The sequence below is a fragment of the Botryllus schlosseri genome, chromosome 6 (genome assembly GCF_051294905.1).
Source record: "Botryllus schlosseri isolate E-star chromosome 6, Bs_hap1, whole genome shotgun sequence".
NCBI lineage: Eukaryota > Metazoa > Chordata > Ascidiacea > Stolidobranchia > Styelidae > Botryllus > Botryllus schlosseri.
Genome location: NC_137241.1, coordinates 30,991,087 through 31,006,387, shown reverse-complemented (window position 1 = coordinate 31,006,387; position 15,301 = coordinate 30,991,087). Strand labels below are relative to the sequence as shown.

At 39.9% G+C, this 15,301-nt stretch overlaps 2 protein-coding genes and 1 long non-coding RNA gene across 4 annotated transcripts in view; 1 reads left to right on the top strand and 2 right to left on the bottom strand.

Annotated features, from left to right (window-relative positions):
- LOC145440712 (uncharacterized) overlaps positions 1-9,928 on the bottom strand; it is a 399,746-nt gene extending 389,818 nt beyond the window's left edge. Inside the window, exon 1 of the long non-coding RNA XR_013915598.1 lies at positions 9,915-9,928. This is a non-coding gene — a long non-coding RNA (uncharacterized LOC145440712). The remainder of the gene's footprint in view (positions 1-9,914) is intronic.
- Positions 1-15,301, top strand: part of LOC145440674 (coiled-coil domain-containing protein 6-like) — a 91,178-nt gene that overhangs the window by 26,072 nt on the left and 49,805 nt on the right. The window contains exon 7 of one of the 2 annotated variants that reach the window (XM_080318398.1): positions 328-555. The exons of the other annotated variant lie outside the window; for it this stretch is intronic. Coding sequence (XP_080174524.1) covers positions 328-446 — 119 coding nt within the window. The 3' untranslated portion in view covers positions 447-555. Of the gene's footprint in view, positions 1-327; positions 556-15,301 lie in introns of those variants that run through there. 2 annotated transcript variants of the gene reach the window in all.
- On the bottom strand, positions 685-4,248 carry LOC145440695 (dual adapter for phosphotyrosine and 3-phosphotyrosine and 3-phosphoinositide-like). Its single transcript, XM_080318425.1, has 5 exons — positions 3,915-4,248; positions 3,413-3,597; positions 1,803-1,917; positions 1,601-1,745; positions 685-1,040 (listed from the first exon to the last, which is right to left on the bottom strand). The coding sequence occupies exons 1-5, from the start codon at positions 4,101-4,103 to the stop codon at positions 916-918; spliced, it is 759 nt and encodes a 252-aa protein (XP_080174551.1). The 5' UTR covers positions 4,104-4,248; the 3' UTR covers positions 685-915.

The following is a 15,301-nucleotide window of genomic DNA, read 5'->3' as shown; positions in this document are numbered from 1 at the left end:
GCATTCGATTCGCAAGCTATGACTTTATCTTGTCTGTTTATGAAATTGCTAGCTCGGTCTGATTGCTCAGCCTTGCCGTCATCTATCTATTCACATCTATCCGTATAGATTAGTCATAGTTATCTAAAATCTTACTGACAGAACTATTGTCCTCCATAACGTACGCTAAATCAAACTTTTGGGATCAGTTGAATCAAACAATCTTTGCAAGGGCATATGAGAAACCATTGTCCTTTGTATTGCGAAAGCAGAAATTGTGAATTGGTCTCCTGAAAACGCTCGAAATTGTAAATAGCCGCGATGTATTGGCAAGTTGTTTCTGCACAGGCAAGACCTTCTGCTTCTCACTCACTTTCCGCGATCGTATCTGGATCTTCAGCGCTGAGAACGAGCTCGACATGAACGACTGGGTGAAACTGTTGCGATGGAAGCTTCAACATAAGTGACGACACACTTCATACAAGAAAGTCAGCTGACGGCTTTTTGTAACATTTTTTAAATTTTATAAATGGTATTTTCTAATCAGTTAGGGAAAAATATAATTCTTGATTTTCATACGACTGGTTTCTTGGAAAGCGCGTAATCTAGTGCAGTGCTCTTCAACTGACGTGCACGCCGGACTCCATGGTGCACCAAAATCTGCATAAGGTGCAATAGCGCGCAGGAGAAACGTGACAATCTATATTGATGGTTGTTGGATTTTTTTATTCGGTAATGAAAATGATGTAATAAAGCAAACCGAGATTAAGCAACCAGACGAAAGTGATGACCTTTTTTAGGTCATCGTTACGAGTTTCGTCGAGGGTAGCACAGAAAATGGAGCGTGAGTCAGAGGGGCAACTGTAAGGGTGCACCTGCACACCAAATAAGGTTGAAGAGCACTGATCTATAGTGAATAAATAGAAGTGAAGGAGGTCAAGGTTTGTTCTTTTTCAATTTCCAGTTGAGAAGTCGCAACCATTCGGCAGCGTCTTCGTCGCTATCGGCGCTAAAGTGCCAGGTCCTCTCTCGACATTCCAAAATGAAGCAATTTTGGAGTCCTGTGGAGAAACAAATATAATGAAAAATAAATTGAGAATGTGTCAGCGACGCGAAACCAGAGATTTTTGATTTGTTTATCACAACTAGAGTTTACCCGATTATATATCATGTTAACTGGGTATTGTATTAGCAGGATCGGTCACGAGTAGAGCCTGACTGAATATTGCTTCCCCGATCATATCGAGTCGACATCATACTTTGAAAGGAATATCGTTATCGGCTATTTACGTGACGTCAGAACATGGTAGTAGGGAGCCAGAACACTAAAATTATAGTGTAAATGCAAAGTGCGACTGCTAGACCGGGAATATTGATCTACTTCTTTTAGCTTACCGGGATCTAGTTGTAGCTTTTCTAGTGGCATTTGATGTCCGTTGATAGCAATTACTGTATAGCTGTTGAAATAAATGGTCTGAAGTTTTTGAAATGCGTCTTAGTTGCCATATCTTTTGAATATCAGTCGAATATTATCTCAGAGTTATCGGTCAAGGTGCTAGCTGTTGGTTTTATCGGCATCGGCTCGAAACTCCGATATCGGTCGGACTCTAGTCACAAATACCTGGTTCTGATGACTTGTGGCATGCGCGGGCTTCGAGCAGGTCGATCGTAAAAATGGGTTTTTCGCAGTTTTTGTCCTCGAAATAAGAAAGGAGGTTCCCCTCGCAGGCGAACCAGCGGCGTTTCCAAGACTTGACCTTTCCACCCTGTCATCACGATGCATTTTTGGCAATTTTTAAGAGAATAAACGGTCCGAATGTCACCTGCTTTGTCAGGTAACCAGACTTCGTCGCGAGCGGATTTGCCCGGATCCGGGTTTGCAAACTAGACATCTCAGCGTTGGCCGACACGGTGGATTGCATCCGGATCTCGTCAAATCTGAATAAAGAAAAGATGTTTCCTAATTCGAGATCTCGAGGCGATCACTGTTTTTTCCGAGTACACGCGTATGTTTTGCCAACTTCCACTAGTTACTCACGTGATTACATTTTTAGACCACTTCAGCTTCTACTCAAGCTTTCTTATCCAAAATTGTTTATTCTTACGTCTTGAATTTTACAATGAAGCAGGTTTTCCTGTTTGCTCTACTTGCCGCACTCTTAGCGAAAAGAGTGTGTATTCACACCCAAAGGATGGTACACGAAAACAGAACCAAAGTCAAAATGATATCGCGGTCATAAATCTTACGTGCACGCATGATTTTGATTACAATATTTACTCGATTTATACCGCGGTATAAATCTGGGGTAGGTTCCGGTCTCGTGTGCCATGTGTGTATATTCACATCCGTATATCAGGGGTGGTACACGGGTGGAAATGCACACTCTTCGATAAGAATGCGGACTGTTTATGATTGTAGACTTCTTCTACTGCTAATCAACATTTTATGGCATAGAATATTAACATTACATTGAAATTTATACTTTTACTCTGATCGTCTCTATTTTTCTATTTCTGCCTCGGCAGTGCATTGAGGTCGTGGAGGATTTTTAGAAATTTTGTATCCTGGTCTGATCATCTTCCTGTACATCTCTACTCCACATGTATCGGATAGCTCCGTCCCAAATCGAGTGCCTAAAGGATTCAAATCCGCATCGAGCATTAGACAATGAGTATTCGAGCATCATTCATGATGACGTCACAACAGTATGAATGATGTGGTAAGTTAGAATGTCTCGACTTAACCATATTTTGAGGTCCGAAAAAGAGGCACTTTTTAAAAATAGCGAAAGCTCCAGTACCGAAAAAGAAAACAGGTGATTTTAAAATTTTTCGAACAATTATAGTATAGACTAGCGGTTCTCAACCTTTTTCGACTCATCGCCCCCTCGTCAATCTCGACACAAATTTTTGCCCCATAAGCCGTCTTCACGTGCATTCTTTGACCTTGGTAATTAAATGTAGCTCATTGGACGTTGTAACATTTTCGCCCCCAGTCGCCCCCTTGTTTCTCAAAATCTCCCACGTTGGGAAGCACTGGTATAGACCCCGAAGAACTTAATGCCGGTTCTACATCACACGAAGATAATCTAGTATTTTTTCACCCGTACCCATGTCATTGCACTTTGCGACAATGCTGTGGATTGATCACGACTTCAGAGATATGCCATTTCCATTAACTTACGTAACTGTGTACCAGATGTTTCACGTGCTGTGATGCGACCAATCGAGGTTTCAAGCCTCCCACAGTGGAAAATAGTATCGACCTATAATTAGCATTGACGTTCTCTAAGTGGCAAAGAGCTTGTGATTTCAGTGCTGGAAAATATCATCTCTCACTACTCAACTCGAATCATTAGAATTGATCCTCGATTCAGATTTCTGCACTCGAATCATTACGCCAGTCCCTACTATTAGATCACTCCGTTTTTACCCTTCAGGCTCCGGAACAAGGTGTGGGTATGGATGCTTCATAATGTAGAGACAGCCCAGGTCGGAGTTGTTCCCCATCGTAGTTCTTCTCGTGCCCACCATGGGCTGATTAGCGAAGTACAGTACAAGGCTTGAAATGGAATCAAACTCTTGAATGCCGAAATGAAAAATACTGCCGTCATATATCTGGAACGAAACATGTCGTCGAGATCACGTAATCACAAAGCAATCATGATCAGACGTGTATATGGACTTCCAATCTAGATCGTGGACGGTCAACTAACTACTGGTTTTTTATTAGTTCTAGTTCTAGTTCTAGTTCCGTATCTTGAAAGGTTCTTGTTCTCGTTGCAGACCTTGAAAACTTGTAAATGAGCAGTACCTCTACTTCTATAGTTCTGGTCGTGAATTTTGAAAAGTACGCATAGGCCTACTCATCATGCTAGTCCTAGTTCCAGTACTCTAAAAATCCAGTTGTTCGTACAAGTCTGTTCTGATCTCACCACTTTGAAATGCTTGACATCACTTCTTCCGCGCGCACTCACGCAATACTCGCCCTCATTCACTTGTCGCAATAGATAGCTGCCTTCCTCGGCGTTGTTCATCAGCAGCACCTCCGCTGCGTGCCTCGTCAGCTTTCCGTGGTACCATGCGATTTTGCGCCTCATTAACTCACTCAAATTATCATCCATGTCTGCCAGGGATTTTATAGTTGGATCTAGCCAAATTTCATGCCGGCCAATAACAATATAAAGCGATCGCCTGCTTTGGAGTCTTCTCTGGAAGTAATACCCGGCAACATTTATAGCAGTCAGCTTCGGAAATATCTGCCAACATTCTACTGCGAAAGCTTACATCTCTGTCTCCTCGTGAGCAAACTCGTCGAGGCCAAATGTTTGCAAACCCGCTTGTTTCGCATTGTGAGCAAACAATCGCACCAGAGCTGTAGCTTCGTTTCATGAATAACAGATTTTGTCACAACCGAAGTGCCTGTCAATATATATACAACAGTAGCTTTCAGTTCAATATAAATGATCAAAGTTGCCGTTTCGTATGTTATATCGAACCAATTTTACCGCCCAGCCAGACTGAGATATTTTAACCAGGCTTCCTCCGATTCTATTATATAACGTGACCAGATTAAGCGTAAAGTTTTGGTTTAACTTTTGAATATGGCCACTTGCTCTGTTGAATTTAGTTTTAATGGTACTATGTACAGACAGACCGGTGGCTTAGCCATGGGATCCCCTCTCGGCCCGATTTTAGCAAATATATTTGTGGGATTCCATGAGAACAAATTATTCGCAGCTGATACAATCAAAAATCCTTTCATGTATCGTCGATATGTCGACGACATCTTCGTCATCTGCCATAACGAGGCAGAGTTTAACGATTTTCTGGCTACTTAAATGCGCTACATCCTTCATTGAAATTCACATTCGAAAAAGAGTGCGACAGCTCGTTACCGTTCTTGGACGTACTTGTAGAGAACCGGGGTATTAACATCGTTACTTCGGTGTACCGGAAACCAACGTTTACCGGACAATATCTGCGTTGGAATTCGTTCAGCCCAAACTGCCGTAAACTGAATTTAATTGGAGCATTGGTACATAGAGCATTGATGATCTGTTCGGATGTAAAATTAAACTCGGAACTCGAATATATCCGGAAAATTTTAATTGATAACGGTTATCCGGAACATATCATCAAGCGCTCTATGGACAGAAAACTCAACAATTTCAATGCCAGCAATTCCCAAAACACGGACGAACGCCCTGAGAATAATGTATACATACATTTACCGTGGTTGGGTCCCATCTTTTCTCGTTTCGATTGCCGGAGGCTTATCTGGTTCAAAAAAGCCCTACTTGATCACCTCTTGTCGTTACACTAACACTGTTGCCCTACCTCGTCCAGACATTGCTTCATTGATCATTTGCTACCCTTGTTTGATTTTTTTTTCTATTTTCCTTTCGTAACTAAACATTTTTTTACAGCCAGACTGTTCTGAGTCAAGTGTACCTGTTTGATGCTGGTGTGATCAGACTAGATGACCTTCACGGTCTTATCGATCATTCCTATCTAATACCGAATACTGTGCACGCATATTTTCTGTACCACCATCACTGCCGTTTGTTATGTATTTTGGTTCGATGAAAATAAAGACTCTCTCTCTCTGGGCTCCTCATCGCTAACCTCACTGCAATAGCAGTGTCTCGAAAAGCTCAGTATGATGGTGAGCCGCGCCAGTAAGAAATCGGCAGTAGAAGTAGTAGTATAGATCGGTCGCGATTCGCCATTGGCTCTTATGGGCGGGGTGGTGACTCGTATTGAAAACCCGGGGTGGTGACTCGTACTTTCAGACCCCCCTTGTGGCGGTGACTCGTAATGGGTTCTTATATGGGTGCGGCCGTGATTCGTACTTTCGGGTATAGGCTGCGGCGGTGACTCGTATTGAAAACTCGGGGTGGTGACTCGTACTTTCAGACCCCCCTCTCGGCCGTGATTCGTAATGGGTTCTTATGGATGCGGTCATGATTCGTACTTTCGGGTATAGGCGGCGGCGGTGACTCGTATTGAAAACTCGGGGTCGTGATTCGTACTTTCGGGTATAGGCGGCGGCGGTGACTCGTATTGAAAACTCGTGGTCGTGATTCGTACTATTCTTACGCGGTCTCTGGTGACTCGCCATGTGTTCTCATGGGTGCGGTCGCATGCGGCTATTGCGTCTTATGACGAGGGTGGCGAGCGGCTATTGATGCTAACACGAAACCCGGGGTGGCAAGCGGCTCTTTTGTCTTATGGCGGGGGTGGCAAGCGGCTATTGCGGTCGCACGGTAACCCTTTTCAGCATAGGGATCAGTCACACGCGGCTTCGTTGTTGGCATGTCGTACTTTCGGGTATAGGCTGCGGGTGGAATGTCGTACTTTCAACAAAAAAGGCGTGAAAATAGTTTGCTAAATCTAGGAATCAGTCGCATAGTAATGTTTGGGCAATTAGATTACCACAGTGCCGGCGTAGACGACGATACGAATATCAACAATAGCCGCGTTCACAAACTAACACTTCAAATAGGTGTGAAATAGTTTGCAAAACCCCGCGATCGCTGACAAGATAATGTCTCGGACATAACCATCTTTCGCGGCTTCGTGTTACAGACATATCGATTGCTCACGCGGTGAAATTTTCGTAAGCAGTTTGTCACAGAACTTGATTTCACTCGTAAGATTAATTAAGTAACGAATAACAGACCGCCAGTGTCGGTAACTTGAATAGCAACAAATTGTCACTTATTTCTACTCTAACCCTAATCCTTTGTGATGTGTACGCTTATTCAAAAAGGTGCGAAATAATTCTAAAATCCCGCGATCGCTCACAAGATAACACCTAAGACATAACCATCGCTCGCGACTTGATGTTACATACATTTCAATCACTCACAAGGTATCATTTTGGTAATTAGTTTGTCGCAGAGCTCGATTTCACTGGTAAGATTTATCATGTAACGAATAACAGAACCGTCGCAGACGGTGATTCGAATACCGACAAATTCTCACTTATTTCTGATCCAACCCTAATCCTCTGTGAAGTTGACGCTTATTCAAAAAGGTATGAAATAATTGTAAAATCCTACATCGCTGACACGATAATGCATCAGACGTAGCGGTCTAGTTATAGTACGGTGTCGGAATCCATTCGCGACATGTTCTATAGGTAAATTCAGATAATCAAGAATGAGGTATTTGGACTTTGACATAGTCTGAATTGAAATAGATTGACAAACATGACTACCAACTTTCCCGCAGTCCCATTTCGATATTATCTGCACATTGATTTGAAACAAGTAATGATACCTTACAACTCTATTCGCGATCCGGCTTTTCGTTTGTCAAAGCGACATTTTAACATCTCGCCATACTCAAAAGAATTATTCACAACATCACCAAGTGTTAAAAATCTAGTTTTCACTTACTTGATTATATCACAACAACTCACAAACTTGAATTAATTCATTCTGGTTGTATTCGTATGATCGGTCTTTTTTTTAATTCAATTGTAAAAGTCGTTACTATTCTGAAGACAAAGTAAGCTATTTACTAATCGACACATATACGACTTGGCATAAACATATTATATTTCGAGTATACGAGATTTGAATGACTGAATAATAACTGAGAATTAAATTATCACAAGTGAATCCGTATATTACAGCGTAAAAGATATTTGAATGTCAGCAACTCTGTACGGTCATAGTTACTACCACTAATTTACCCGACCAACTCGTCATGATCATTCCTGAAATCAACACAAACATGACCACTGACTTGAGTTAACAACAAAACAACATCAAGTTTTAAATCCACTTGTAGCTTACGGATTATTTGAATGTTAGTTATGTTTTGTTGTAATTGAGTGTACGGAAATAGTATTACGTGTCGGCATCTTACGATCTTACCATATTCAAAGAGTCAACCACAAAAAACATTGTCAAGTAAATCCGTTACCCGACCAACTCAAACAGTATCAGTATGAAAAACAGCCAAGCATACACGAGTCCATACAATCATTAAAACCTAAAATCCATAACAAGTTCGGTTGTACTCATATCCCTACGACGCATCATTTTTATCCAACTTTAAAAGTCGTTACTATTCTGTAAGAGGAAGAGGAATTACTACGCGGTATATTCTGCAAGACAAACTAATTACTACTCGGTATATTTTGTAAGGCAAAAGTAATTACTCTTCGGTACAGGGGACTTGAGCTTAACATAATATGTTTGAGTATACGAGATTTGAAAGGTCGAGCAACGTAGTTAAGAATTCATTTCTTATACGATCAAACGCCGGTGTTACATTGAAAGTTATCATGCTGTAAACATAAGGATTGACACATTGATTTGACATATGTAATAGTTGATCATGACTTGATTATTAAATTATTCGCGTTAATTAGACCCGGTGTTGTGGTAAAGGTTATTATGACAGCAACAAACTTTTCCCTACCGTGGTTATTAACATATTGATTTGTAAAACTATACTTGTCTGAAATGTTCTTGATTTGAAAGATATTCCGTGTTGGTACAAATCACTCTGCGTATTACGGATATCAGAAAATATTTTTACAACTGTAGTTGTTTCCAGTAACCAAGACTAAAGATGCAACAATTTCGTTATTCAAACATTGAACACCCGATGCAAAATGCTTTATTGGTCAAATTCGCAACGGGTAATTGAAACGACTAAGTGTAGAGTCAGTATATCTTAATGGCACGTCGTTACTATTGAATCTAGCAATTGATACTATTCATTGTCGGGATTTGTGACAGCGCATTGAAACATAAACAACTTACAGAGTGTGAAAATATCACTTTGGGTATCGAGTACCATTTGAAGCGTGCGATCAATACATAATTCCGTTCGCACTCTCTAAGGCGTTGTGAAGTCTACAGATTTACACTTCAAGACTTTGATCAACACAGAAGCAATTTGGAATATCTTTACTGGACGCATCCTATTCTACTAGACTTGAGTAATATACAAAACTCATAGCATTAACAAAATCGCAATAGGCGCTACACCGAAATCTACAAAATGTGTTTGTATTGTTACTCAAAGTAGTGATCATAAATTATCATTTGAATAAGTAATTTTAATCATAAAACCAAACTTGCGAAAGTCATTACCATGACAAAAGAATATTGTAGGTTGCTTGTTAAATGTATGCCGGAAATATTTGTGGAACGCTCACGACCAAAGAAATTGGAAATTTTCCCATTGTCATTCGTCAAAGTAAATGTCGTCACAATACTCAATCACTAAAAAAACGATATACTTGTATGTGATTGAATCACCGGTAATTAACTAGCTAAATCAAACCCCTAAGAAATTTCCCTCACTCATTGGATATGAAACAGCGTCGCTTAAGCGGCGTAGATCGTTTTTCTAAATTCAAATCATACCTGACCAACAGAAAACAATTTTCCCTCACCCGGTAATGAAACCAAGTGGTGGGCCTTCGTTTCAATATTTTGTGTAAAATACTTTGCAATAAACACACTGGAGTGGTTGAGCTTTACATCATCAAGCTGTCTTCTGTAAATCGAGATCGCATCTGACTTGTAACTGTATCGTTTACCTAACCGAGCTGTATGCACAGTTTGATATTTTTGTCATTTAGTGATTGCTGAACATACCAAACGATACACATTCACTTCCGAAATACTGCGTTGATCTCAATTCCCTTTGTCGTGATAATCGAAGTACATTTGTTTCGAATTCGTAACAGCCGACTATGACACGATAAATTTCGACAAGTTATGCTTAGAAGATTGGTTGCATATCGCGAAAAATAACATATTACTCACATTGATACTGTTAATCGGTATTTTCACGCGAGTCGATTTTCAAACGAGTAAAATTTATTACATGAGTTGTTCCGCTTACTATATTTAAATGTAAACTCACCCATCTTTCAACAACAAACAATGATAAAAAAGTACGCAATCAAACACAACACTTTGTACGACACTAATTATTGTTCCACAAATCTCATTTCATACTAAGTGTATACGAAAGATATTCATGACACATGAAAATATTCGCTCATGCTACGAACATACGCAATGATTGGTGACGCTTTCAAACTGTTTCGATATCACAAGAACTTTATTGTCTGAATGGGTGTTCATGTATCTTAATAATCAAATAGTTCAACACAGAACTAGTACGTACAGAAACATCAGAGTTGTTTACACAAAAGTTTGTATGTGTACAGTATGCGAACACCATGTGTAAGTCCAGCACAATTGCGGTATCCATCCGAGTTTAGTTAACACAAATTTATTACAACGGAGCCACGTAAACTTTCGTGAAAGAAAAGCATACTCACTACCAGAGGGTTATGTCAACGCCATAGCAGTACTCCAACAACAAAGTACATATGTTTTCTAGTCACGGTCCTTACATCTTTCACATAGATCAAACTACTTTGCTAACGAAAAGTGCTGAGTCATCACATGATTGCCCTCACAACAAAACAGCTAGAAGATATTATCATACAAAAATATTCCTAACCCTTTGCGCACCAGTGACAAATCATACAACAAACATTTTTTGTGAGTCGAATTGTTGTTCAGTGTCAAGTCTACCTGTTGAAACGTACATTAAAACGACACAGTCACAATTCAATTAAAACCACAAATCTATTTTCATTTCGTCACAAACTGTCACATACAGAAAAATAAATTTTCTTTCCCCAACACATACTTGTAACCAATCGCTTTCATTAAACACTCAACTCCATAAAAGTATTTACTCTCTACAACATAGACATTCCGATGTAGTCAAGAAATATTTTTATTATTCAAAATCATCGACTTCTGTTTACGGCGTTAGTGTGTGCATGTCATACATGTGGGGCCCGTATTGAAATGGACACGACACGACTGAATGTAAGGAGATAGAAGTCTATCGCATGGATCGAGACCGAACAAGTTAGTTAATGTATTCACGGTCATGATTGTGTTTGTCATATACGAATGATAGGGTTACTGTCAAATCTACATACAACAACCTTCTGGCACGCATAATAACAATTTCATTCTCTCCCTTCGTAATTGCATACTCACGACAAGTATATTGTACAACTCGACAGCTACGTTTAACAATACCAACGACACTAAACATACGATACCTACCCAAGTAAAATTACCATTTTCACCTGGAGGTCAGGCGTTACCAGAGTAAAAAATACCATTGTCCTTTGGAGATTTATCGTTTACTCAGAGTAGCAGTACATTTTCACTTGAGGGTCTATCGTTTCCTAGAGTAACAAACCTTTTTCACTTGGAAATATATTTTTTCACCGGGTAACAAACTTTTTTCACTTTGAAATATATTTTTTCCCTGAACAACAAACCTTTTTCACTTGGAAATATATTTTTTCTCTGGGTAACAAACCTTTTTCACTTGGAAATATATTTTTTCCCTGAGCAACAAACCATTTTCACTTGGTGGGTCGTCGTTTACCTGAGTAAAAATATAATTTTCCTTTGGAGATCCGGCGTTTACCCGGTGTAACAAACCATTTTCACTTGGAAAAATACTTTTACCTAGAGTAACTAATCATTTTCTTTCGGAAATATATTTTCTCCTGGGTAACAAACCCTTTTCGTTTGGAAAACTATCATTTACCTGAGTACCAATACCGTTTTCACTTGGAAATTTAGCTTTTCCCTGGGTAACAATACCATTTTCGTTTTGAAAACTGACCACCACACCGGATGATGTGATATTTTTGTATATTGTTACAACGGATAGTGACAAAATATACACCAACAACGACCCCGATACATTTGTCTAATCAAATATTCACTTGCTCTGATGCATCCCATCCAAATCATTGGTTACTAGCATGCAATAACAATGTGCTGTTGTACATCGACATGTATGTTTTCGGAATTGGCGAATAAAGGGGTTTCCTATATGTCCGCGATGTCCGGGTTCGCGCTTTGGATTTTCCAGAGTCAAAATGTCTGAATAAAACACCTCCTCGACTTTGGTAACTGGTTGGTACACGGATAATGATGTTCGGAAAACGGATGAATTTATGTTCCCCATCGCGCTAACAACTCTGGGTTACTTGCGGGTTTCCTCAGGTCTGTTTACTATGTTGTGTCTTTACTGGTCAATACATGTCGCTCCAGTCAGCTGAAACCGGATCACTAATATGAGAAAGTATGTGGACCGGATCAGGATATTCACTCATGAACCAACGACCAATATTCAAGTAAACATGTTACAGACCGTGTTTTGTCTCCATGAAAAATACCAATGCATACACCATCACAGCAAGTACGTCACGATTGTTCGTACATACCAAATATTCGCGTAAACGAGGTGTACATACAATGTGTCGGTGTACAAACATCATGGAAAACAAATTCATGTTCTCAAGTCTCATCATGCGACGACTCTGTACATTCAATGTGGGCATAGATGACACTTGACATGATACAATGGACAATGCATTATACATACCGATATATTCTCAGTCAAATATGCGAACCATACACAACCATATGCCCTGATTTTCGCTGAATATCCACAACACCAACAAATCTGTACATTTCTTTTCCCTCGACTTCGACGATAGAGTTGTCATCCCAATGTACCAATCGAGTGTATGGTTCATCAGGTGTAAAATCCAAATCAAATGTCACCAAGGTATCGTTTTTCATTTTCAATATTTCCACCGCTGCATCTTGTCTGTGTCGTAAAACCACGGTGTGGGGCCAGAGGAATCTATGGAACGTTACGCGTAGTCCCATATTTACTCGTGGATATAGTCAGGTAACGACAACGTTTTCTCAGCGGTCTGCGTGGGTGCACCGTTTCAATACGTAGCTGGGTCAACTAGACCAAAAGTTTCCAACCGCGTTTTATAACGACATGTAGAATTACGAGACAGCACCCTCTTGTGGAGTGGTTAACACGAAATCAGTCTTCAACCCGCAGAGACACACCTTGGATTACATTATCAAATCGTGATTGAACTCGAGATTCACACATACACATAATCCCTGTTTACGATTTCAATCCGGAGTCACTGTTCACGATGTTTAGCTGGAGCCGTTATGTGCGAGTAGCGACATCCGACATACATCGCGTGAAAGATTGATAACGATGGTAATCGCAAAATACATTAAACCAACCAAGGTGAATCACTGCGATCTCAGCAAAAAAAGTTCACAGGTTATGACCAACAATACGCGGGGATTGAGCGAGTTACGCAACCCGATTTTACTATATGTCGAGGTCTGGATCACGATGCAAGTCTACCTGAGAATCCGAACAATCTTGTAAAATCAAGGTGTGAACCCGTGAAAGGGTTGTACTCGTGTGAGATGCATTTTTCACAAGTTGGGTGGAGGCGGTTCATACTAAGATCGTGGTACGTCCAAATATAGCTGCTTGTCTGTCCCCAAGTCATCTATGCCCACATTGAATGTACAGAGTCGTCGCATGATGAGACTTGAGAACATGAATTTGTTTTCCATGATGTTTGTACACCGACACATTGTATGTACACCTCGTTTACGCGAATATTTGGTATGTACGAACAATCGTGACGTACTTGCTGTGATGGTGTATGCATTGGTATTTTTCATGGAGACAAAACACGGTCTGTAACATGTTTACTTGAATATTGGTCGTTGGTTCATGAGTGAATATCCTGATCCGGTCCACATACTTTCTCATATTAGTGATCCGGTTTCAGCTGACTGGAGCGACATGTATTGACCAGTAAAGACACAACATAGTAAACAGACCTGAGGAAACCCGCAAGTAACCCAGAGTTGTTAGCGCGATGGGGAACATAAATTCATCCGTTTTCCGAACATCATTATCCGTGTACCAACCAGTTACCAAAGTCGAGGAGGTGTTTTATTCAGACATTTTGACTCTGGAAAATCCAAAGCGCGAACCCGGACATCGCGGACATATCGGAAACCCCTTTATTCGCCAATTCCGAAAACATACATGTCGATGTACAACAGCACATTGTTATTGCATGCTAGTAACCAATGATTTGGATGGGATGCATCAGAGCAAGTGAATATTTGATTAGACAAATGTATCGGGGTCGTTGTTGGTGTATATTTTGTCACTATCCGTTGTAACAATATACAAAAATATCACATCATCCGGTGTGGTGGTCAGTTTTCAAAACGAAAATGGTATTGTTACCCAGGGAAAAGCTAAATTTCCAAGTGAAAACGGTATTGGTACTCAGGTAAATGATAGTTTTCCAAACGAAAAGGGTTTGTTACCCAGGAGAAAATATATTTCCAAAAGAAAATGATTAGTTACTCTAGGTAAAAGTATTTTTCCAAGTGAAAATGGTTTGTTACACCGGGTAAACGCCGGATCTCCAAAGGAAAATTATATTTTTACTCAGGTAAACGACGACCCACCAAGTGAAAATGGTTTGTTGCTCAGGGAAAAAATATATTTCCAAGTGAAAAAGGTTTGTTACCCAGAGAAAAAATATATTTCCAAGTGAAAAAGGTTTGTTGTTCAGGGAAAAAATATATTTCAAAGTGAAAAAGGTTTGTTACCCGGTGAAAAAATATATTTCCAAGTGAAAAAGGTTTGTTACTCTAGGAAACGATAGACCCTCAAGTGAAAATGTATTGCTACTCTGAGTAAACGATAAATCTCCAAGGACAATGGTATTTTTTACTCTGGTAACGCCTGACCTCCAGGTGAAAATGGTAATTTTACTTGGGTAGGTATCGTATGTTTAGTGTCGTTGGTATTGTTAAACGTAGCTGTCGAGTTGTACAATATACTTGTCGTGAGTATGCAATTACGAAGGGAGAGAATGAAATTGTTATTATGCGTGCCAGAAGGTTGTTGTATGTAGATTTGACAGTAACCCTATCATTCGTATATGACAAACACAATCATGACCGTGAATACATTAACTAACTTGTTCGGTCTCGATCCATGCGATAGACTTCTATCTCCTTACATTCAGTCGTGTCGTGTCCATTTCAATACGGGCCCCACATGTATGACATGCACACACTAACGCCGTAAACAGAAGTCGATGATTTTGAATAATAAAAATATATCTTGACTACATCGGAATGTCTATGTTGTAGAGAGTAAATACTTTTATGGAGTTGAGTGTTTAATGAAAGCGATTGGTTACAAGTATGTGTTGGGGAAAGAAAATTTATTTTTCTGTATGTGACAGTTTGTGACGAAATGAAAATAGATTTGTGGTTTTAATTGAATTGTGACTGTGTCGTTTTAATGTACGTTTCAACAGGTAGACTTGACACTGAACAACAATTCGACTCACAAAAAATGTTTGTTG